Raw genomic sequence first — 25,978 nt, forward strand, 5'->3', positions numbered from 1 at the left:
TGAACACACATAATGTAAAAAAATATATTATATAAACACTGGACTGAGAGAGAGAGAGTGAGAGGGGGAGAGAGAAGGAGAAAGAGGAAGCACACTGACATAGCGTGAGAGAGAGCTTGAGGGTTACAGGGAGGGAGGGAGGGTAGGTGGGAGGTAGGCCCATCTAAAAAAAGAGAGAGAGGGATCTGCTCACTCGAGATAATCTACTAAACTGTGTGCTACACAGTCAACTGTACTCTCTCTCTCTCTCTCTCTCTCTCGCTGTCTCTCTTTTGCCATTCCCTGTTCCAGACACACCCAGGGCTTATCGACACGTTGACAGACACACAGACAGAGAGACGACAGAGATGCACAGACAGACGCAGACAGACGCACAGACAGAGAGACATGCACAGACAGCAGGACAGACACACAGACATTTGCTCTGAAAGACAAGGGACCAGCTACACTGAAAAATCTTAGCAAGCTCTTTCTTCTCTCTCTCCCTCTCTCTCTTTCTTCCACTCTCTCTGGGATTGAACATGTCTGACAGTCAAGCCAACACTGAGCCAATGCTGGCAGGGGAGGGTGTGGGGGAGGCAGAGGTCCCCAAAAAATGCCAGGAGCTGAAGACCAAGATGGAGAAATGGTGAGTAATGATATTGTGATTTATTATTATTTGTATTATTATTGCTGTTATTGTTATGTGTCTGACTGATTTATTGACTGACTGACTGATTGACTGACTCACACTCTGGAATAGGATCTGTTGACTATTGACTGTGTTAGTGGGGGGGCTGTTAGACTTGACTAGAAGGGTGACAGGTGGTAACAGAGAGACATATGTGACTTTCAATAGTCAGAACAAGGACAAACAGAGAGGGATAAAGAGAGAGAGACAGATCCGGTAACTGGTTTATCACTTTATGTCACTATAAATTAGTTTGTGTCTATTAGGGTAAAGCATGGTGTATTAAACTACAGTGTGTTATAGCACAGTGTGTAACACTACATTACAGTGTTACAGTATAGTACAGTGTGCTATAGTACAGATAGTGTGTTACAGTGCAGTGCAGTGTTATAGCACAGTACAGTGCAGTATGTTACAGTACAGTACAATGTGTAGTGTATACATGCTATAATACAGTACATAGGTGTAACCAAGCAGTATTATAAAAACTGAATTTTGCAGTAGCAGTAGTGGTAGCAGTTGTAGTAGTGGTAGCAGAAGCAGTAGCTTTTTGTTAAATCATTATGAGATAAGTCTGTTATCAAAGTCCCCTCTGACAACCAGACATGACTCAGTGTGTAAAACATGAGAGAGGAGGGGGGTGGTGGTGAGGGCTGTATACAAAAGTTTCTGCCACTTCAGCTTGGGGTAATTGAATCTCCAGACTGGTTCTAAGTTTAGACAAGAACATCAAGAACACGCTCTCGCTCTCTCTCTCTCGCTCTCTCTTTTCTCTTCCTCTCTCTGCCTCACTCCTCTACTACCCCCCTGGTGTGTGTTGCTGTCTTTACTCCGTCTCCTGTTACCCCACAGTGTCACATTGCATCTTTAAAGGTCTATTTCTCAGGAGGTCAGACCTTACTACCAGATTTCGAACACACTCACACTCCCTGACACACAGAGTGAGTGTGCACATGTTCTCGCACAACAATACAGATGTCTGAATAAACTATAGGAATGTGGCCAGCCTCCCTCCCTTCCTCACTTGCTCTGTATCTGAGTATGTCTCTCTTCTGTCTGTATCTCTCTCTTTCTCTCACCTATTTCTCATACACACACAAACAGACACAAACATGCACACACACATACACATATACACTCACCTAAAGGATTATTAGGAACACCATACTAATACTGTGTTTGACCCCCTTTCGCCTTCAGAACTGCCTTAATTCTACGTGGCATTGATTCAACAAGGTGCTGAAAGCATTCTTTAGAAATGTTGGCCCATATTGATAGGATAGCATCTTGCAGTTGATGGAGATTTGTGGGATGCACATCCAGGGCACGAAGCTCCCGTTCCACCACATCCCAAAGATGCTCTATTGGGTTGAGATCTGGTGACTGTGGGGGCCAGTTTAGTACAGTGAACTCATTGTCATGTTCAAGAAACCAATTTGAAATGATTCGACCTTTGTGACATGGTGCATTATCCTGCTGGAAGTAGCCATCAGAGGATGGGTACATGGTGGTCATAAAGGGATGGACATGGTCAGAAACAATGCTCAGGTAGGCCGTGGCATTTAAACGATGCCCAGTTGGCACTAAGGGGCCTAAAGTGTGCCAAGAAAACATCCCCCACACCATTACACCACCACCACCAGCCTGCACAGTGGTAACAAGGCATGATGGATCCATGTTCTCATTCTGTTTACGCCAAATTCTGACTCTACCATCTGAATGTCTCAACAGAAATCGAGACTCATCAGACCAGGCAACATTTTTCCAGTCTTCAACTGTCCAATTTTGGTGAGCTTGTGCAAATTGTAGCCTCTTTTTCCTATTTGTAGTGGAGATGAGTGGTACCCGGTGGGGTCTTCTGCTGTTGTAGCCCATCCGCCTCAAGGTTGTACGTGTTGTGGCTTCACAAATGCTTTGCTGCATACCTCGGTTGTAACGAGTGGTTATTTCAGTCAAAGTTGCTCTTCTATCAGCTTGAATCAGTCGGCCCATTCTCCTCTGACCTCTAGCATCAACAAGGCATTTTCACCCACAGGACTGCCGCATACTGGACGTCTTTCCCTTTTCACACCATTCTTTGTAAACCCTAGAAATGGTTGTGCGTGAAAATCCCAGTAACTGAGCAGATTGTGAAATACTCAGACCGGCCCGTCTGGCACCAACAACCATGCCACGCTCAAAATTGCTTAAATCACCTTTCTTTCCCATTCAGACATTCAGTTTGGAGTTCAGGAGATTGTCTTGACCAGGACCACACCCCTAAATGAATTGAAGCAACTGCCATGTGATTGGTTGGTTAGATAATTGCATTAATGAGAAATTGAACAGGTGTTCCTAATAATCCTTTAGGTGAGTGTACAGTGGGGGAAAAAAGTATTTGATCCCCTGCTGATTTTGTATGTTTGCCCACTGACAAAGAAATGATCAGTCTATAATTTTAATGGTAGGTGTATTTTAACAGTGAGAGACAGAATAACAACAAAAAAATCCAGAAAAATGAATTTCAAAAAAGGTATACATTGATTTGCATGTTAATGAGGGAAATAAGTATTTGACCCCTTTGACTTAGTACTTGGTGGCAAAACCCTTGTTGGCAATCACAGAGGTCAGACGTTTCTTGTAGTTGGCCACCAGGTTTGCACACATCTCAGGAGGGATTTTGTCCCACTCCTCTTTGCAGATCCTCTCCAAGTCATTAAGGTTTCGAGGCTGACGTTTGGCAACTCGAACCTTCAGCTCCCTCCACAGATTTTCTATGGGATTAAGGTCTGGAGACTGGCTAGGCCACTCCAGGACCTTAATGTGCTTCTTCTTGAGCCACTCCTTTGTTGCCTTGGCTGTGTGTTTTGGGTCATTGTCATGCTCGAATACCCATCCACGACCCATTTTCAATGCCCTGGCTGAGGGAAGGAGGTTCTCACCCAAGATTTGACGATACATGGCCCCGTCCATCGTCCCTTTGATGCGGTGCAGTTGTCCTGTCCCCTTAGCAGAAAAACACCCCCAAAGCATAATGCTTCCACCTCCATGTTTGACGGTGGGGATGGTGTTCTTGGGGTCATTCCTCCTCCTCCAAACATGGCGAGTTGAGTTGATGCCAAAGAGCTCGATTTTGGTCTCATCTGACCACAACACTTTCACCTATTTCTCCTCTGAATCATTCAGATGATCATTGGCAAACTTCAGACGGGCCTGTACATGTGCTTTCTTGAGCAGAGGGACCTTGCGGGCGCTGCAGGATTTCAGTCTTTCACGGCATAGTGTGTTACCAATTGTTTTCTTGGTGACTATGGTCCCAGCTGCCTTGAGATCATTAACAAGATCCTCCCATGTAGTTCTAGGCTGATTCCTCACCGTTCTCATGATCATTGAAACTCCACGAGGTGAGATCTTGCATGGAAACCCAGACCGAGGGAGACTGACAGTTATTTTGTGTTTCTTCCATTTGCGAATAACTGTTGTCACCTTCTCACCAAGCTGCTTGGCGATGGTCTTGTAGCCCATTCCAGCATTGTGTAGGTCTACAATCTTGTCCCTGACATCCTTGGACAGCTCTTTGGTCTTGGCCATGGTGGAGAGTTTGGAATCTGATTGATTGATTGCTTCTGTGGACAGGTGTCTTTTATACAGGTAACGAGCTGAGATTAGGAGCACTCCCTTTAAGAGAGTGCTCCTAATCTCAGCTCGTTACCTGTATAAAAGACACCTGGGAGCCAGAAATCTTGCTGATTGATAGGGGATCAAATACTTAATTAAAAAATAAATGCACAAATTATGCAATTTACAGACATTTTGCACAGACACAGTGACACCCAAACACAGACTCACTCACACACACACACACTTATATACACACACACACACACACACAAACATACCCAGACACACACACACACAAAGACACACCCAGACACACCCATACACACACACACACACATACACACACACGCACACAGAGGTAAACATACATACAGACACACACATAAATACACACATAAAGAAACATAATACACACAGACAGATAGACACACAAGTGCACATACACACACACACACTGTCAATATATCAGCCTCTTGTGTTCCAAAGTTAAACCAACATACAGATGCACGATGGGAAGGGAGGGTGCTGAGTCATCAAAACCCCCCTCCTCTTCCCCCTCTCTCCCCTCTCCCCATCTCTCTACTCCACTCTCTCTCTCTCTCGCTCTCTCTCTCTCTCTCTCTCTCTCTCTCTCTCTCTCTCTCTCTCTCCCACCCCCTCTCCTTCTCTCTGGTCCTGATGCTGTCTGTGAGTTCAGGTCACTGCTGACATCACAACACAGCTGTCTGACTGAGACCCAGATTAGAGAGAGAGAGGGAGGAGAAAGAGAGGGGGTTATAGAGAGGGAGATGGAGAGAGGGGATGAGAGAGAGCCAGGGAGGGGGAGAGAGTGGAATGATTGAGAGGGAGGAGAGAGAATGAGGGGGAGGAGAGAGGAAGGGAGAGAGAAGAAGAGAGATAAGTAAGTGGTAAGGGAATGATAGTGAGAGAGAGATTGGGAGAGAGAGATGGAGAGTGTATTGTACATGCTTTGGCAGTACTTGTTTATACTAATGTCAATAACGGTTGTTTTGAATTTGAATTTGAGAGAGTGAGAGAGGTTATCTGAGGTTGCTGTTTCCAAAATATACACTGACAACTTTGCTTAGAGCGATGGAGTGAAAGAGCAAGAGAGGGAAGGAGGGAAAGGGGCAGGTGGGAAAATGGGTGGAGAGAATTTGCTACCAGCACCTCCCTCACACTTTACACCCCCCACCATTCCCCTCATTCCTCCATTGCTCTCAGTCAGTGGTAATGTACTGTAATGTCCAGTCAGTCAGTCGCTGTTAAAGAACTGTAGTGTCCAGTCAGTCAATCAGTGTTTATTTTACTGTAGTGACTAGTCAATCAGTGTTAATGTACTGTAGTGTCCAGTCTGTCTACATTTCTTTACCCTACACTACAGTACAGTACCCAAGAACAATTTAATAAATATAACTCCCATGTAATTCCAGTTCAACCACTCCTCACCCTTTGTGCGTCCAAGCCCTGGTGCATGCTGTAAATTGTAGTTCTCTGTTAACCCCCCTCTCTCTCTCTCTCTCAGTGTGAAGGCGAAAGGGGAGGAGAACTGTAAGGAGCTGATAGAAGCGTTCCAGACCTGTGTGAAAACAGCAGGAGAGAAATAGGGAGACGACAACACTGGGTGAGTGTCAGTAATTTATTCTGTCAGTAAGCCTCCTGCCTGTATTGCAGAATCAAATCCTCAATTCTGTAATTTGGCTCCACCATCTGGCAATGCTATGTTACTGCAGCCAATGAAAAGACTCATGTTTAATGAAGTGTTAATTATTATACTTCTTAAGAGATGCCTTATGCAGGTCAAAGTACAATTGTTACAATATATCATCTCATTTTTACATACAATTACCCATTTATACAGCTGGGGTTTTACTGGAGCAATCTAGGTAATATACTTTGCTCAAGGGTACAACAGCAGTGCCGCTCCCCCCACCCACACCTGGGATTGAACTCACAAACCTCCACTCAGGAGGCCAGAGGCCTGGCCAATACTCCACACTGCTATTGGCCTGTAGTGTCCAGTCAGTCGGTATTAATGTATTGTAGTGTTCAGTCAGTCAGTATTAATGTGCTGTAGTGTCCAGTCAATGATTAATCTGTTATTTACTCAGTGGCATCATGACATGCCCCTACCCTCCACCCCCCATTATTTCCAATTCATATTATCCACTAATATTTTAAACCCACTACTAAATCAATCTTGAATAAAACAAAATCTATATACCATTTATTGCCTCTTGAACTACCAGTGAATTCATGACTAATCCATAAACTAATCAATATAACATCAAGTAATAATCAGTAAAACAGATTATAATTAAACCTGCAATGAAACCAGATTTTATCATATGAGAATTAATTTGTCTGTCATAATTTTAGATACGCCCCCTTGATACCGGCCCGTTGATGTCATAGCTTGAACTTAAGTGACATAGGCGGTTTCGGTGTGTTCCGTACAAAACATAAACTGCTTTATACATTTTTATTAATTAAGAAAAATAATCCAATGGGTTTTATAGTGCAAAATTATTTCATACAATGTAAAATTATTTTTAATTTGAATGGTATTTAACATTGGATGTGGGAAGTAACATATAGAGACAGTCTAAAAAAAGTGCATTTTGGGATGGAAAAGCCATCTTTGTGAGGGGGGGCGGTTGTTAAATTGAGTAACTTAGGTTTTGTGAAAAAACGAGTTGTTACAGTTAAGGTGCACGCACATTTCTTTCACTTACTCTTAGAACTTACTACCACACTACAGTATATAGCATCTCTGTTTACTTACCACAAAATAGCCAGTTCTGTAGTTTTCTCTCCAGTAGTAACACTCCATAGAACAGTGGTTCCCAATCCTGGTCTTGGAGGACCCCTCAATTAATTAATTGAACCTTAATTGAAGTAACAATCTGCTTAGAATAGACTTTTTAAATCGTGTAATAAAGGAGTTGATAAGTCTATATCTATACAATTTTATATTGTCAAAAGTGTGGAATTTAGAACAATGGAAGTAGTGTTAAGACTGTACAATGCGCTAGTTAGACCTCATCTGGAATACTGTGTACAGTTCTGGGCACCACACATAAGATATTTGCTTCACACAATTTGGTGAGTTTTTGAATTTTGCTTATAGGTTTTTTTTGGGTCAATGTCATGCTTTAATAAATACGCGTTTTTTGCATTCGTGCACAGTCATTTTTTGTGGCTGCCATGTTGTTGCACACATTCACTTGCCTCTTGCAGACATGATAGATAGCAGTGTCTATGTAAGACATGCACAGTTTCAGGGCACTGGGCTTTAGAGTTCTGGAGTAGTAGCAGGTTTTATGTTCAATGCACAGACATAGACATAGGTGCTGAGTTTCATGTGCGTACTGCATTCCAGTGTAGAGATAATGTGATACTTTTTTTTTAATTGGCCCACAGCACCCATGTCTTTCCACCTTTGGTAGGACTCTGTACTAGTGCCATGCATACCAATTTGTGGCACAGTGGGTATAAGTGGCATGGAGTAGAAGGCACCAAAGCTTGAATCAGAGTATGCTACATGGCGGACATAGCATGAGACCGAGCAGCTTCTGATGAACAAGCGTAATAGTGGGGCATAAGGTATGCATGTGTATGAAGTGGCATATGCATGTGTGTGTTGGTTTTGGAGAGGAAGATTTTTGTATCATTTCACAATTTCGTCTCTAATCGCAACATGGCGGCAGCACCTTGTGACCGACGTGTAGTTTTCACTGCATTAGTAGGTATAAGTGGTGTCTAAAACACTTGCGAGGTTCGTGGGTTTTCATGCATGTATGAGCGTTTTATGGACATTTGAATGTTGCAAGTTTTCTGCATTGTAGATACAGAATGCAATTTCCAAGTTTGTCCACATGATGGAGGTAGAGATCTACATAACGAATGTCAGTGTAAGGTTGAAGCTGTCATTTTCATTGGTGTATAGCAGCCATGTTTTTTATCCAATCAACTTGGCTTTTTCAACTTTGACAGATGTTTGTACTAGTGTTAAACACTGATATTTTAAGAACCATAGGCTTAACTGTGCTGTAGATATTCACTGCTGCATGTGACATGACCTTCAGCATCGTGGCCACCACACTGTGTCCCTGTTGGTGACAAAACTCACCACAATCAAGCATAACATTGTAATTTATTATTGTACCAAGTGTGGTAGAAGAAAGTTTTGGAGTCGGGAGTTCTAATCAGAATTTATTACGTGCACGGGAAGATCAAGTCACACACAACTCAAAAGATTTAAGGCTAGCATAACACTGTTCTTCAAAAGTTTTAAGACAGAACAAAGCTTTTATACTCCCTCTGGTATATACGTCCTAGGGGCCTTAATATTTTACAAACAGTGTCTGAATGGTCATTTCTAATAACTAGCAGTGATTTCATTGGCATCCTAAACTAAGCCTTCCCATCTTATCAATATTATAATCAATACTCATGAATAATAATCATTAACCTCTACATTGCCAATTACATTATAAGGTAATTTGCAGTTAATACGTTGCAAGAAAGGAATGTGAACTGCTGATAACCAATTGAGGAGTAACATCACACCAAGGACAAAGGCAGAATATAATTTCTATATTTTTCCCCCACACAAGTTTGGTGACTTTTTGAATATGGCTCATGGGGTTTTTTTGGGTCAAAGTTCATGCTTTTATAAATATGCATATTTTGCATACATGCTCAGTCATTTGCTTGTGGCTGCCATGTTTTTGCACGCAGTCACTTGCCTTTTGCACAATTGATAGATTACAGTATCTATGTAATACATGCACAGTTTCAGGGCACTGGGCTTTATCGTTCTGGAGTAGTAACCCTTTTCATATTTGCACGCGGATTCATGTTAAATCCAACATTACGGCTAAACCATGTACCCCACAAACTTCATTCTCTGTTTTTCTCTTCATGGCAGAGGCATACACACATGTGCAGAGTTTCATGTGTGTACTGCATTCCAGTGTCCAGGAAATGTGTAACTTGTCTGAGGCGGCGCATACATTTTTCTTCATTGGCCCACTGCACCCATGTTTTTCACTGGGGCAACTCACCTTTAACAACCTTGGTAGTACTCTGTAGTACTGTCATGCATACCAATTTGTGGCACAGTGGGTATAAGTGTCTTGGAGTAGAAGGCACCAAAGCATGAATCAGAAAATGCAGCCTGCCGGACAAAGCGTGAGACCGAGCAACTTCTGATGAACAAGCGTAACAGTAGGGCATAAGGTATGCATGTGTATGAAGTGGCATATGCATGTGTCCATTGGTTTTGGAGAAGAAGATTTTTGTAGCATTTCACAATTTCGACACTCATCGCAACATGGCGGTGGCACCATGTGACCAACACGTGTAGTTTTCACTGGATTTTTAGGTATAAGATGCGCTTACAACACTTGTGAGTTTCGTGAGTTTTCATGCATGTATGAGCGTTTTAGGGGCATTAGAACTTTTGGCGGAAGGAAAATAATAATAATAATAACTAGAAGTTGCATGCAACTTTTAAGGCTTCCATGTTGTATCAGTAGGTTTCAGATTTGAACAGGCATTTGTAGTTTAAATGCATGTGTTATTAAATGTGTACTTTTCAATTCTAATCCAATGTAGTATAGATTTGAGTTTTTCAATATTTTGTCACTTGAAGTGTGTATTTCAATGTCAGTGAAGTATAATATTTGTGCATGGAAGCCTAATAATAAAAATCCTAACAGAAACAATAGGCTTCCAGGCATCCTGGACGTGCAAGCCTAATAATAATAATAATAATAATAATAATAATAATAATAATAATAACAATCCTTACAACAACAATAGGATTCCAGGCATCCTGGACCTGGAAGCGTAATACAAATCCTCATAACAACAATAGGCTTCCAGCCATCCTGGACCTGGAAGCCTAATTACAATAGTAACTTAGATGCTTGGCCCCCTAATATTCCTAACAATAACATGACAATGACAAAAGCAACAGGATTAATTATTAAGTGTTTAGGGCTATATTATCTGCTCAGATTCAGCAAAATGATTAAAAACTCATTGGACGATGCTTCACAGTGCAGATGAACAACGACCAGAAGCATACTGTGATAGCAACCCAATTCTTTTTTAAGGAAGTCAATCACATGTCCTGAATCCTACTGAGCATGCTTTTCACTTGCTGAAGGCAAAACCCCCCAAGAACAAGCAGGAACTAAAGACAGCTACAGTACAGGCCTGGCAGAGCATCACCAGGGAAGAAACCCAGCATCTGGTGATATCTGTGGGTTCCAGATTTCAGGCAGTCATTGACTGCAAATGATTTGCAACCAAGGATTTTGTTTCCTTTAAAATCAATTGTGGTGGCATACAGAGCCCAAATGATGACAACTGTGTCACTGTCCAAATATTTTTGCACCTAACTGTATGATGACAGTGTTCACTGTAAACACTGTACAGGGAACACAAGCACGTAAACACACACTCATAATAGGTGCAATTAATGTGAGTTAAGCTCTCTGTTTGTATAGTGATGATTTGGCACAAGGACTGGCATTTTTGCGTTCTAACACACAATGATGCCACAAGTTCGTAGCAATGTAATGTGATCGATATATATGAAATTAGCCTACAGCACCTACACTTGTAAAACGCAGACATTGTTATCTCTCAGTTTCTTTATTATTATTATTATTATTATTATTATTATTATTATTATTATTATTATTATTATCTGCGTTGAAAAACACAGATCTTGTTATTACTTGTTTTCTTTATTATTTTTCTGCTTATTATTATTAAGACCGTGGGTTACCTCTCGTTCTTTGTGTCGGTAGCATGGGCGATAAAACAGGCAGGACCACGGGATTGTACAGCAACGTCCGTACTGGAGTTTATTTATTAGCAGGCTCCGTACACGTTTTGGGACTCAGGAAGGAAATGCAGTAGCGACAGCAGATATTCTCACACTTTATGGTGACATGAAATTAGAAAAATCTCTGACTCGCTCCGTTTTACACTCCGCCTCCTCCTCCTCTCCTCTACCCTCTTCCCAGCATTCCCCTCTCTTATCTGACTATGGAGGCCATTCAGGTACTAAAATAATTCAATTGAACCTCCATTGAAAAAGCAAACTTAAAATGATAAACCCACTATTACATTGGTTATTGTGTCTCACATTAGTCCCACCATGGGTAAGAAACGTCCACGTTTCACTATGGCATTAATGAAAAGAAAAACAAACCCAGAAAACTCCAGAATAGCAGAACAACAATAGGACATCACTTAAGAACAAAGTCCTTGAAATGGGCAGGCAAACGAGTCAGTGTCTGTACAGTGAGGGGCTATCTCAGCAGAGGGACCATCCTGATGCGGTGACAACAGAATGGATGAAGGCAGGACATCCCTCCGATCACTAGCAGCAGGCGACGCAGGTTGGGCTGCAGATGGCACAGCAGCAGATTAAGTGTTACAGCGGCGTCGCATGTCTGAAAAAGAAAAATAGGGAGACTCGGGGGTTGGGGGAGAGAAAGCTTTGTTACTGCAGGTGGGTGCGTGTGACTGAACGGGCACAGGATTCTGAAGAGGTGCAGGCATCGCAGGACTGTCTACATGACATGGAAATGTAGGAGTCACATAGGCCGATTGTGGTGCACCACTTGAGTCGGCCCATCAGGAAAGTGCCTGTCTCTGATGCAATACAGGACACTATCTTGACCCTCAGATTGTAGAGACTGCAGAATGACACAAGGACCTTTCCAGCTTGGTGGTAGCTTATTTCTGGAGTTGGCAGGGTCACTCAGCTAGACAAGTTCTCCTTCATGGTAAGGTAAGTATTTAACTCTTTTGTCATACTGAGCTTTCTGCCGCAGGTGAGCTTGGTCACGTTGTTCCTGTGAAGTTTGGTAAGCAGTTTGTAACTTACGACAAACTGATGTCACATACTCTGCAGGTGTTCCAGGTAAAGCTGTCGATGGGGCTTCAGGGCAAGAAAATATCAAATGCACAGGTAAACGAGCTTCTCAACCATGCACTAAAAAGAAGGGAGTGTAGCTGGTGCTGGTATGCACACTAGTGTTATAGGCTAATTGTATTTGGCTTAGGAGGCTGTCCCATGAATATTGCTGGTCATACAAGCACTTAGCAAGTTGATCTTTCAGGGTGCGATTAAAATGTTCAATTAATCCATCACCTTGTGGGTGATAAGGGGAAGTCCTTGTTTTATTAATGCCCAGAAGGGAACACAACTCTCTAATTAAGTCAGCCTCAAACTGTCTTCATGGTCAGTATGAAGGTATTCAGGAACACCATGATCTCGTATGTATTCCTCGAAAATACACTTATCAACAGTGACTGCACGTTGATCCTTCATTGGGTACAGGTTAACGTACTTGGTAAAGTATTCTTGAATTACCAAGATGTACCTATTTCCTGTCTGAGTTATTGGAAGTTCAGTGATGTCAGCAGCGACTTTTTGAAAAGGTCGGCAGGCCTGGACAGTTTGAAGCGGAGCTTGATTAACTGGTACTGGCACTGCTCTTGATTGACATGCCAGGCATTGTTGACAGTAGTTCTCAATGTCTCTTGCCATAAATGACCAATACAAATGGTCCTGTGCACGAGCTAAAGTCTTTTTATAACCTAAATGAGCAACTGACTGGTGGCCATGCAAATATTGCAGGACATGTGGTATTAAAAGTCCTGGAATGAGGATCTGGTAGGTGAATTCTTGTCCTGGCCGGTTGCAATAACGCCGGCACAGGAACTCATTCTGCAGGCACAGCTTAGGAAACTGTCTCCACAGCACTCTAAGTGTTGGAGAATTTCTCCTCAATGTCCAGAGAGGTGGTCTTTTCTCTTGAATTAGCCATTCTCGAACTTGGGATAGTATGGCATCCTCCTTTTGATGTTGAAGCAGGTCGACAGACAATGCCTGGGACCATTCTGGTAAGAATATCGCTAACATCTCGTGGGCGACGGGAGACAGAATCAGCATTGGCATGACTCTTTCTCGCTCTGTGTTTGATGACCCAGTTATATACATCCAACTCCAGAGCCCATCGAGCTCATCTTCCTCTTGGGTCATTCTCAATAGGTCAGTATTGGTGGTTCTGATAAAGCCAGTCAAAAGAAATTGAATGCTTCTTTACATTCAGTATTCCACTGAAACACGACGTGCTTTTGTGTCAATTTGTGCAGTGGAGCAGCCTTGTGAGCAAACCCCTTAATGAAGCGTGCTTTATTAAAAACAACAGTGGTTTATCTGACCATGCCCTTTTTATTGACCTTTGACCTTTCTGGAGCCAGATACTGATCATGTAATCTGATGCAAGGTGCTCTCAGATATTGAACATCTCATTACTCCTTGAAGGAAGATATTCTGATAAATGTTACTATGGAGCATAGATAGGAAAGTGTGTATGAGGTTTCCAAAACTGCAAACAGTTTTACGATCGGAGCTATGGATCATGGGATATCGCCCAAAAAATATTGATTTTTCAAGGCTTATAACTCCTTATGGGTGGCAGATACGATGATAGTCACTATAGAACATGTATAGGAACTTGACCTTAACTTTTTGCTCTTTAACTCCTCACAGAGAGGAAATAGGCCTTTGGTATGTATTGAATACATATAGGAAACCAAAGATGGGCTTTCAAAATGTACCCCTGAATTTGACCTTTGACCTTTCCTTCAGGGGTCAAAGGTCAATTAAAAGTTATATTGCCTAATAACTGCTTTCTGATTGAAGATAGAGGCACATTTAGTATTGGACATGTATAGGAAACTATAAGTGGTCTAATTGAAAATGTCAAATATTTTGACCTTTGACCTCTCATTTCAGGTCAAATGCAATATTTTTTTTCTTCTTGCTCTATAACTCCTCACAGAGAGGAAATAGGCCTATGGTATATTTTGAACACATATAGGAAACCATATATTATTATTTTTTATTTTTTTATTTCTTGGTAGATACCCTTATTCAGGGTGACTTACAACATAAGAGCAAACAGTGCAAAAATACAGTTTAGTACAAGGCATCAATCAATACAAATTAAATTTAACTAAAACATAGCAATTAAAAATAATACATTTTACAAATTCCAATTTACAATTTACACAAGTACAGTAAGGATAGCCTCTATCCATGGATGTCCTTGAACTTGATATACGACCCCTCTTTCAAGGTCAAACATGAAATTGCAGGATTGTAATGTGAAAACACTGCAAAATCCATAATGGGCACCATGCCACATATAAAGCAGGCCAAATGTGTTCTTTTGAAATACAAAAGTTTGAACTTTCACCTTTACTTGAGGGTTCAAAGGTCAACTGAATGTTATTTTGCCTTATAACTGCTTACAGGTTACAGATACAGTCACATTTACTATTGGACATGTATAGGAAACCATAAGTGGGCTGTCTGAAAATGTCCTTCATTTTGACCTTTGACCTTTCGGTGGCGATCAAATTCTCATTATGACAGCTTTTTGCTCTCTAACGCCTAATACAGTGTAGATAGGGTCAATTTCACTATAGAACACATATAGGAAGCCCTAAGTGGGCTGTCTAAAACTGTCCTTGGTTTTGACCTTCGACCTCTCTTTTCAGGTCAAATTCTCATTGTGAACAATTTTTGCTCTATAAGCCTAACAGAGTGGAGATAGGCCTTTGGTCAATATAGAACACATATAGGAAGTCATACATGCACCATCTAAAAATGTCCTTCATTGTGACCTTTGACCTCTCCATCAAGCACAATTTCAGTCCTATTTCCATGTCCCACAGCTCAAATCTGACTTCAGATTCAGAAAGAGCATTGCTTTTTTAATAAGGAAATGTCTAAATATCTTTGCCCTTCACCGCTGAATTCTAATTAAAAATTATTCAAAATGTATTTTTAATTGTAACATCTACAAAATGAAGTTCCTCTAATGTCTGCTAGATCCCTTGTTCCAACATTCACCTTATTCTTAACTGGTTTTCTGTGTATTAGCACCTGATTATTGAATGATCATTTCCTATCCATTGCACTATTTACGGAATTTGCACTGCCTTCTACTACTTAACTCTGTGTATTTATACTGCTTTGTTCTGAACTTTGTCCTTTCCTTAACCTCTTCAAATGCAGATGAAAAAATGTAAAACCTTCCAAGGTCCCAGTTTTTGAAAATAATGATGATAATGTTTTAACAATTGACATTGCTTTAAAAATGTAATATACACTCACCTAAAGGATTATTAGGAACACCTGTTAAATTTCTAATTAATGCAATTATCTAACCAACCAATCACATGGCAGTTGCTTCAATGCATTTAGGGGTGTGGTCCTGGTCAAGACAATCTCCTGAACTCCAAACTGAATGTCTGAATGGGAAAGAAAGGTGATTTAAGCAATTCTGAGCGTGGCATGGTTGTTGGTGCTAGACGGGCCAGTCTGAGTATTTCACAATCTGCTCAATTACTGGGATTTTCACGCACAACCATTTCTAGGGTTTACAAAGAATGGTGTGAAAAGGGAAAGACATCCAGTATGCGGCAGTCCTGTGGGTGAAAATGCCTTGTTGATGCTAGAGGTCAGAGGAGAATGGGCCGACTGATTCAAGCTGATAGAAGAGCAACTTTGACTGAAATAACCACTCGTTACAACCGAGGTATGCAGCAAAGCATTTGTGAAGCCACAACACGTACAACCTTGAGGCGGATGGGCTACAACAGCAGAAGACCCCACCGGGTACCACTCAACTCCACTACAAATTGGAAAAAGAGGCTACAATTTGCACAAGCTCACCAAAATTGGACAGTTGAAGACTGGAAAAATGTTGCCTGGTCTGATGAGTCTCGATTTCTGTTGAGACATTCAGATGGTAGAGTCAGAATTTGGCGTAAACAGAATGAGAACATGGATCCATCATGCCTTGTTACCACTGTGCAGGCTGGTGGTGGTGGTGTAATGGTGTGGGGGATGTTTTCTTGGCACACTTTAGGCCCCTTAGTGCCAATTGGGCATCGTTTAAATGCCACGGCCTACCTGAGCATTGTTTCTGACCATGTCCATCCCTTTATGACCACCATGTACCCATCCTCTGATGGCTACTTCCAGCAGGATAATGCACCATGTCACAAAGGTCGAATCATTTCAAATTGGTTTCTTGAACATGACAATGAGTTCACTGTACTAAACTGGCCCCCACAGTCACCAGATCTCAACCCAATAGAGCATCTTTGGGATGTGGTGGAACGGGAGCTTCGTGCCCTGGATGTGCATCCCACAAATCTCCATCAACTGCAAGATGCTATCCTATCAATATGGGCCAACATTTCTAAAGAATGCTTTCAGCACCTTGTTGAATCAATGCCACGTAGAATTAAGGCAGTTCTGAAGGCGAAAGGGGGTCAAACACAGTATTAGTATGGTGTTCCTAATAATCCTTTAGGTGAGTGTATATAATGAATGAAAAAAAACAAAATGTGTTTTTCATTATCCCTTTACGCTCCCGTGTACGTCCATGTTAAAGAGAGGAAAACACTTTTGTTAGAACAAATAAAACAATGCAAATGCGATATACATAACTTTTTAGTTTAGAATAGTATACTTTATAATAACGTTTTTTGTAATAAAAACATACAATACACTAAAATGGAAATAAACAAAACACATACAAATAATATGAAATTAACGCAAATGAAAATACACTGAAACTCTATAATAATAATAAACAATGAACAGTACTATCGACTAAAACTCAGTCACAATCAAAACCTATGACATCACCGGCTTGCTCTGTGCTATTTATTGAATTGTTCAATACAATAAACTTGACAGACTTCGCTACCGGGCGTGGCATTGTGACAGAAGACTTATAGACGCGCACAGTCCAGTGGAAACTTTGAACACATGCGATTGTATAAAAACGGCACATGATCGCCTCCGCACCGGGGCCATTAACACTGAAATCAGATGTCAGATGAAGGGCTGTGTCCTCCTTCTCATTCAGCGGGTAATGAAGCTTAATTAACACTGAAATCACACAGTGTCAGATGAAGAGCTGTGTCGTCCTCCTCCTTCAGCGGTGATGAAGCTCGTTGAATATTCTGTTGAGTCTTCCTGATGTCCCCTTGTTTAGTTCCCGGACATTTCTTTGGATCTGTGAAAATAAATAAATTAGTAAGGAGAAATTTAAATTATTAACATTGTCATCAATGGCGGGGTGAATACAAATAATGTATGTGATGTTTACACAAATCAAGTATTGACACTAGACAAGTCAAAACTATGCATTTTACCTGGATTTGGTTCACAGAAAAATCACTATGGATGAAAACAAAGAGATAATACTAATAATAATGTTTGATAGACATGCCATCTTCATCAGAATATATCAGTTTTTGAATGATTGATCACCTGTACAACTTCCATATCATTAGAATAACTGTAAGCGCAAAACATAAACAGTCCCGAGTTACACACGAATAGAAAACACTGGATTTCATTTCTCATACCTGTCCATCGGCATCTTGCTCTGGTTTCAGTGGAAGCTCTGGTCCTGATCGCCATTGCTTTAAACTCAACAAAACAAACACTGGAGCCGGCGACTCAATCCCAAAAAACACATGCCAGCAACAAGTCTTTTATCCTTGTCTTTCTGAAAACATTTTACATAACTAACATAAAGCAAGAAGGAAAGCTGTCCGTCCATTTATCCAAATCTGCATCTTTCTGCTCGACTCATTCAAACCTTCTCCCCGCCTCCCTCTGTCGCGTCTCTCTCTCTCCTCTAATCAGCTCCGAGTATCAAGGGTTTCAAACGTGATTGACAACAAGCACATCGCGTCAGTTTGTAGCCTGTATGGCTCAAACTCATTATAGATCAATAGATGGATATATATTAGGAATATATATATTTTTATTTATGTAATAAATATTAAAAAATATATACTGGTATATATACAGTTGAGACTGAAGTTTTGGCACCCTTAATTTTTAAACGCATTATTCACTAATTTAGTTTAATATGTATTTCATTATTTCAAATTGAGCTGCAGTGAAGATTCCAGTTGATTGAACAGGTCTGTAGAATTGCAGATATTGGCCCCTGTCTAAAGCCCAAGTCCAGCTGAGCCCAGTCTAACCAGCTACTACCAACTTGGGCCCCAACTTTGTCCAGTCAAATTAGACAATGGCCAGTAGACCATACATACCTCCAATAACTGAGTTTGAGGCATTTCACTACAATACAATGTTAAATATGTTTTATTGAAATTGGAAATAATATATTTTGTGAAATATATTTTGTAAAAATTACAAATACATTTGGTGAAATATATTAATGTAAATATATTCTTAAATGCATCTTAGATATAATTTAGGAAAATGTATTTTGAACTAAATATATTTTACATTATATTGCATGATATGTCCAAATATTTTTATAATATATTGCAATATATTTCATTTCCGTATGGGTAAACTGCGGTTGCCGTGTATTTAATTTAAATATTCAATGACCTAAGAACTGATAAGTGGGAGAAATTCACATATGCAGAGATACTTATTGTCTGTTGTCATTTTCATTTTCTGCAATTTGAAATAATTTTGGTTTGGCAAAGCCAAATTAATAAATCACGATCCTGTCTTTAAATTTGATGGTCGAAATGAAACACTGGTTTCGATCGATCTTCAATTTCGATTAAAAATGTACACCCCTACAGATTAATACTTGTGGCTAGATAGCGATTTAACTTACCTCACTGCTGCTGGATTGGATGAGTGACTTCAAATCTTTGATTAATGGACTGACCAACCGTAACATCAGACATGCAATGTAATTGGCCTGTTGAGTGTTGTTGGCGGAATGCTTGACATTTTAATGTATTGCTCCTTCATGTATTGGTATATTTGTCTGTCACCCACTTTTTTTTTTTTCCTGACAGCCTACAAAATGTGTACTCTTGTAATGAATGCCTTTTTAAAACTCAAAACATACTTAAGTAAAATTACCAAATTTTGAAAAATACTCAAAGCACAAGTACACGAAAAAGCTACTCAATTACAGGAACCAGAGTAGTTGTAATTTGTTACTTTCCACCCCATGGCATTTGATATTTCCATTTGCATTTTATCCAGAAAACAGCATAAGAGCTAGGACATGTTTTTGCTTCTATTTTCACAAATGCATTATCATTTGAATAAAGTCCACCATAAAGCGGGAAGTTTTTGAAAATGCAATTGGCTTTTGCATTAACATTTTAATATTGTCTGCGAATGTAAGTACTAGCATATGAAAATTAAAATTCAAATAGGATTATTGCATTTATTTTCATTTTGTCCTAAATGCATACGTAAATGCAACATGATTATGCAATTGTGGGATTGCATAATGTTGTTCCATTTTGCATTAACATTTGAATTAAGTCCTCTATACGTTTCCATAGACGATGCACCAAAATGCAGCTCACATTACATGGTTTACTGAAATACCATGATCCCACTGCTGTGAGAAGGCTGACCTGCACCAGATGGGCAGGATTTGCATGTTAGCCATATATTTATATCATATATTTAACTCCACATTTAACATTTTAGATTTAACATTTACATTAAGATTTAGCATTTAGATTTATATTTAAAATTTATATTTAGACAAAAATTAAAAGCTATATATTTTGTGACTCAGATTTAAGTTAAATGTTTAGTTTGCAAAGGCCATATTTAGGATTTAGCTAAATATTTAATGAAACAATAAATATTTATTTTTAAAAAATTGAGATTTAGCATTTATTTTAAGTATTTATTTTTAAAAATATATTTATCAATGTGGGTAATACGGCTTATGTACTTACTAAATCTGGAAAAAACAATATTTAAAGTTAAATTGGTGAAAAAAGACAAAAGTGTGCATTATATATTTGGCACCCCATAGTTGAAAACCACTGCCATAGAATAATCCTGTAAGGCAGAGGTCTGTGATGTTTGTAAATGTTTTGTTTCATGGGTGCACACATGGGATCCGTACTTCGCACATTAACTAGGTTAGCCAAGTTTTAGGATAACTTGGCATAAACACAGAATTTTCTGTTCTCTGAAGCGAGCTTAAAGTTAAGCCAGCTATGTTACCAGAGAAACATGTCTAATATCTTAAACTTGCTCCCTGGCAGGTTAACTTAAGTTAGCTGGCTAAGAACTTGAATGTATTTAATCCTGCCCAATCAAATGACAGCAGAAAAATAATAGTTGTAGTATTTGCAGAATTAGTGGTGGAGGAGTTTTTTCTATTTATTTTTCTGTGTATTTTCTGTTTTTTGGTAAAAAAACATTTTTTCTTAAATGTTCTCTTTGAACATTATTGCCTTATTGTATGTTCACTGTAAATAGATATAGAGAGTCACTGTATCCTGTATGAAGGGTGTGAGGGACACTGTAAATAAATGCACCTTCTTTTATCCTGCTTTTGTACTCCCTGTATTGATTATTTTCAGAACCTGTTGGCCCACTACCCAAACACAAAACTCAATTTAGTGAAGTTAATGTCATGTTGAATTTTAAGAAGTGTAAATCAAAGAAAAATAGTAAATGACATAATCTTTGTTTTTTCTTTCCTTACAGTTTAAGGTTAAAAACATTGATAAATACAAACTCCTAGATGTAGTGAAAGGCATGGAATACTGAATGTTTGTATGATTTTTATTTTTCTGCCTCACCAAATTTATTTTGCTGCATGACACCTCTGAATTTACACCCCCCACCTCTCTCTCTCAGGTTGCCTTGCTGCTCATCTCATCTCCTCCAGTCATCCACTTTCCCAGCATCAGAAGCACCACAGCACCTACCTACCGTTACACCTTCAGCAACAACACTGCACTGGACTGGACCATTCCTCCTGATAAATGGGGGTGGGGAACAAAGCACAATGAGAAGAACTGCAAAGGGAAGGGAGGTGGGACATAAGTAGCTAAAGAATGGGGTAGTTATTAATTAATAACTTAATAACCCCCCCTCTTTCTCCCTCCCCCAAACCTAGTCTCTCTCCATCCCTTTTTCCTTGAAACTCCCTCTCATGCATCTTTCTCCCTCCCTCTGTAACTTCCTCTCCTTTCGTATCCTTGTAACTCCCTCCCTCCCTCTCCCTGAGCAGTAGAATTCTATCCCTATATTACAGAATGTCTGTGTTTATAAAGATACAGTGCTCTATTCAATAAACTTTATATTAATCTAACCCAGAGTGCCTGTGTCCCTTGTTGTGTTGTCATAGTTTATGTACGCAGATGTGCATGTTCATGCCACTGCACAGGCAGGCACACAGGATACCACCCACACTTGACACACACTCTCACTCCCACACTCAGAAATGCACAGAGAAGAGTAATCAGGTTTAGTACCTTGTAGTTTTTACTTTTCACATTGTTCAGAGTACAAGATATTTCTACACAGCTCTCACTGATACAGACACTGCAAAAACACCAACTACAGATATATACAGACAGACTGGCCAACTATCTAAATCTTGCGTCTGTTTATTTTCAATCAGCTGTATGCGATTTAAAATTATTTTGCTATCACTTCCAATGTTCCAGTTTCACAAGGGGAGGTAACAGTGTTATAAGGGGTCTGGGGAGGCTGTCTCTTTAAACACTGATTTTTAAAATACATCTTCAGTTCAAATTGAATCTTCCCTTTCTCTTGCTCTCACTCCTTTGTCCTCGTACTGACAATTTTTTTTTTTTTTTTTCAGATTTGATAATAGTGCAGGACTGTGAGCAATAACACCAGCAGATAATAGCCATAACTCCACAGGAGACCCTGTAGTATTGGACTGTACTGTAGTTCTCCAGGACCCTGTTGTAGAGACCTGAAAACATGAACACTGGTCCTACTGGGAAGTCACTGGAACACTGCAGCCCAACTTAACTCCTACAAACAACATTCAGCAAATCTACAGGCCTGCGATAATGACATCGAGTTGGAATGACTGGTGTGCACAGAAGTAATGTCTGCATTGTAACTATATATATATATATATATATATATATATATATAAATGAATATTACTTGGTTCAAGTAAACACAACAAATCAATAACACAAAATACAAATAAAAATCATAATAATCATCATACAACTAATTCTCAAGAAATTGTTTCCCTTATCTTGTAAACTGTGTGTTGCCTATGTGTGTGCTGTCTGTGTGTGTTTGAGTGTGAATGTGTGTGTACTGCATGATTGTGTGTGTATGTAGTGTGTGTCTGGAGGCTTAATTGAGAGGTCTGGGTCTCCGAAGCGATGTAGCGATGGCAAACCACTTCCAGCTGGCAGGGCTTGGTGTCCGGGTATGATCAGCACCACCATCTACCAGGCAAAATTACACGGTGATGCAGGATCCGGTGAAGCGGACTGGGAAGGCTATTTTATCGATCAATCAATCAATCCATTTTCATTAGGTAAAACACCCTTTGCGAAGTTGCTAGAGTTCTTCACAGATCTAAACATTAAGCTATTATCTGTAAGGAATGGTTTCAGAAAGGCTATCCATTATTATGTGTTTTCAATTGTGAGAGCAGGCGACCAGATCCTGCCCACAGACCCAGCATCTCCAGTGCCGCAATTCCCACCCAATGGTGGTGCTCAGGGATGCCTCCCCAAGGCCTCATGGGACTACAGCAGCGGTCCCCAACCTGTTTTGCACCACGGACTGGTCTCATATAGACAATATTTTCCCGGACCGGGCGTCTTGGGGGGAGGGGGTCACGACACGACCGGAATATCGATTAGGCCTATAAGTTTAGTATAGCCACTTTTTCATAACATTTTACCTGATGATATTATACAAACATAAAGTGCATATTTTTCTCTAATGACCATATAATAAAAACATTGCAACTCCCCATGTCGCTGAATCAGTGGGAGCCCTGAGCTTGTTTCCCGGCAATCTAGGGGTGACAGTGACACCCGAAAGGGTGTTCCTTATGTCCAGTCTACTCTGTAATTTAATTTTTGTTGCCGTCATTGCGGAAAACCCTGCTTCACAGAGATAGGATGTTGGAAATGGAAGCAACTATCTCAGGATATTCAGCCTTGATTTTAATCCAGAAGGTCGGCAGAGATTAAGTTATCTCAAACATACTTTTAAGGCCACCGTTATTTGCAACCACAAGGAGTTGATCTTCTTCCTGCACGGACATGGACGATTTAACTGGGACATTCACAAATTGGTCGTGGATATATTGCTTCGCACTTCGTGGGTCTTTAATGATGTTAAATTCAGGTGACATTTTTCAGCTAGCCAGCATTTCTCTATGAATGACACGTAGACTCACATTCAGGTGCAACCTCTTTAACCCGGGTAGTGAAACCAGACAGCTGTTCAGTCATGGCAGCAGCCCCATCCATGCATATGCCAACACAGAATGACCAATCCAATTTACCTGACATTTAATCATCCAAAGGCTTGAATAATTCTGTGGCCTTAGCAATATGGCTAGCCACTAAGTCTGACGCTCTCAGTGCAGCCACGTTTGTTGATGCGGTGGCTTTCAAGACTTGCTTCTGTCCTTCTTGTTTACATTTTCTTCACTCAAAGAATTCAACAGGTTTGTCTTTAAGTGCAGGGTGCTTGGATTTGATGTGCCGAAGCAGTTTTGAGGGCTTCATTGCCTTGTTAGATAGCCTATGTCCACATACTACGCACAGGGGGTTTGGAGCATGCTCTCCAACGACGTTTGTTTGTTTTTATTCATGTCAGCTAATGTAGCTAGCTATTACAAAGTTGGCAACACAGCTCACGCAGACTACGATGAACTTGTGGTGCGTGCATTACTCAAGTATCTGTAAACTGTTGTGGGCGTAACAGGGATATTAGATTGGTGAGAAAAGGAACAACAGACTGCACAAAGTTCAATGTAATTACTGCACAAATAGCCTATAATTGTATATAATTATTATTTTATTTTTCCATAATTATTAAGTATTTATTCTTTCCGTGCAGCCCGCTAGCGAATGTGCCATGGACCAGTCCCGGTCTGCGGCCCGGTGGTTGGGCACTGCTAGACTACAGGACTGTGATATGAACCCCTGCGCTCGCCAAGGAAAAATTGACCAATTTCACAACTGGAAAACACTTAACTCCAAAATCCGCACTGAAAGACGACCCCACACCGATAGACCAACTTCTTTTACTCTATATGATATTTTATTGTCCATTTTCCCCTCTGCGCTGTCTGTCAATGCTTTGGCGCCACCTGTGCGAACTGGTTGTGCCCATAAAGCTAGATTTGAATGTGAATGTGAATTGGACTAAAAATTACATCTGAAATGCCCTCCACTAATCAGATTGCCTTTCAGTTTGACATTGAGGAGTAGGATAATGAATGCAAGGTCAAGTTTGGTATTGTCACATTGAGGCCAGAGATTGCGGGGAACCACAAGGTACGATTTTTGTGTGTGTTTATTTTTATATTTGTATCAATACCTTATGCAATCTGTGAAGCTCTCTGTGCCAACCTTGGGAACTATACCAGAAAAAATATGGAATGTTTGATTGATTGACATGTTTATAGCCATATGAGGGGCTGAATGGATTGAGACATTAAATCAAGATATATTAATTGTCAATAATAAGATTTCTAAGCATATTAAAGTATGTTTCAGCAGTGTGACGAGTGTGGGTTAAATCAGATGGCAAAATACAGATATCAAACAATTACCTGTGTAAAGAGAGCACTGGCTGCGGGGTCAGACAGAACACACCAGTGAGCATTCTGAATCAGAACCCTTTCTCTGGGTTTCATACATTTGTTGTTTGCAAAAAGCATTGAAAATTGACCTTAATAAGCTCCAGCTTTTATTCATAATGTTATTTCAATTAGAAGGCTGGGTACTGAGTCACCTGGTCTTGACTTAATCTTTGCTCTTGAAGTGAGTGCATGTGTGTGTGCCCCATGTATGTATGTAGCGTGTGCAGGTCAGAGCCCCTGCTGGGATTCGACACTTGCCATCTCTGGCAAGAGACTGCTCTCGTGATGTGGATTATTTATACACTCTACTGAATTCAGAGGGATTATATCATTGCAACGAGCTCATTATACAATGAGCACTGTTACATGTGTGTGTATGTCAGTGTGTGAGAAAGTATGTATGAGATTATGTGAGAGATGTGAGTGTGTGTATGTGTATGTGTGTGCGTGCTTGTCTCTTCGACTCCAGGTGATGCAGAAGAACAGAGGAGGAACTGGAAGAGACGAGGAGCTGGAGGAGAAGGGGGCCGGGCCCAAGGGAGAGCGTGGAGGGAAGGGGAATATGGCAGGAGAAGGAGGTAGGGGCCAGAGGAGGAGCTGCGGCAGGGGGAAGGGCTACAGAGGAGGAGTAGGGGGTGGGGACAGACACATTCTAGAATTGCTCTGCCACCAGCTCACACAGCCGCTTGGACACAGACTCCTTACTGCTTCGCAGAGTCAGGCGATACATCTGAGAGAGAGGGGGAGGGGTGGAGAGAGAGGGGGAGGGAGAAGGAGGGGTAGAGGGAGAGATGGAGAGAGAATCAAAGTTAATACAGAAAGACCTAGTAGATACTGTAGTACAATACCACTTCAATGAGAGAGTGAGAAAGGGAGGGAGGGAGGGTCAATACAGCACATACAGACATGCTGACTGATCAACTGACTGTCTGGACACTACAGTATATTAACACTGCACTGAGAGTAGGGAAGAAAGGGGGGGAGAGAG

At 40.6% G+C, this 25,978-nt stretch overlaps 1 protein-coding gene and 1 long non-coding RNA gene across 4 annotated transcripts in view; one reads left to right on the forward strand and one right to left on the reverse strand.

Moving 5' to 3' along the window:
• Nucleotides 1-206: 206 nt before the first annotated feature.
• Nucleotides 207-22,123, forward strand: LOC136752966 (uncharacterized). Of its 2 annotated transcripts, XR_010817368.1 has the most exons (4): nucleotides 207-628; nucleotides 5,796-5,894; nucleotides 21,021-21,198; nucleotides 21,994-22,123. It is a non-coding gene; the product is annotated as an uncharacterized LOC136752966 (long non-coding RNA). The 2 variants fall into 2 exon arrangements; XR_010817367.1 differs by lacking the exon at nucleotides 21,994-22,123 and having other exon boundaries at nucleotides 217-628; nucleotides 21,021-21,477.
• ap2a1 (adaptor related protein complex 2 subunit alpha 1) overlaps nucleotides 21,628-25,978 on the reverse strand; it is an 82,122-nt gene continuing 77,771 nt past the window's right edge. For both annotated transcript variants that reach the window (XM_066708716.1, XM_066708715.1), the window contains one exon: nucleotides 21,628-25,720. In XM_066708716.1, coding sequence (XP_066564813.1) covers nucleotides 25,643-25,720 — 78 coding nt within the window. In that variant the 3' untranslated portion in view covers nucleotides 21,628-25,642. The remainder of the gene's footprint in view (nucleotides 25,721-25,978) is intronic.

This window comes from Amia ocellicauda, chromosome 7 (genome assembly GCF_036373705.1).
Source record: "Amia ocellicauda isolate fAmiCal2 chromosome 7, fAmiCal2.hap1, whole genome shotgun sequence".
NCBI classification, from domain to species: domain Eukaryota; kingdom Metazoa; phylum Chordata; class Actinopteri; order Amiiformes; family Amiidae; genus Amia; species Amia ocellicauda.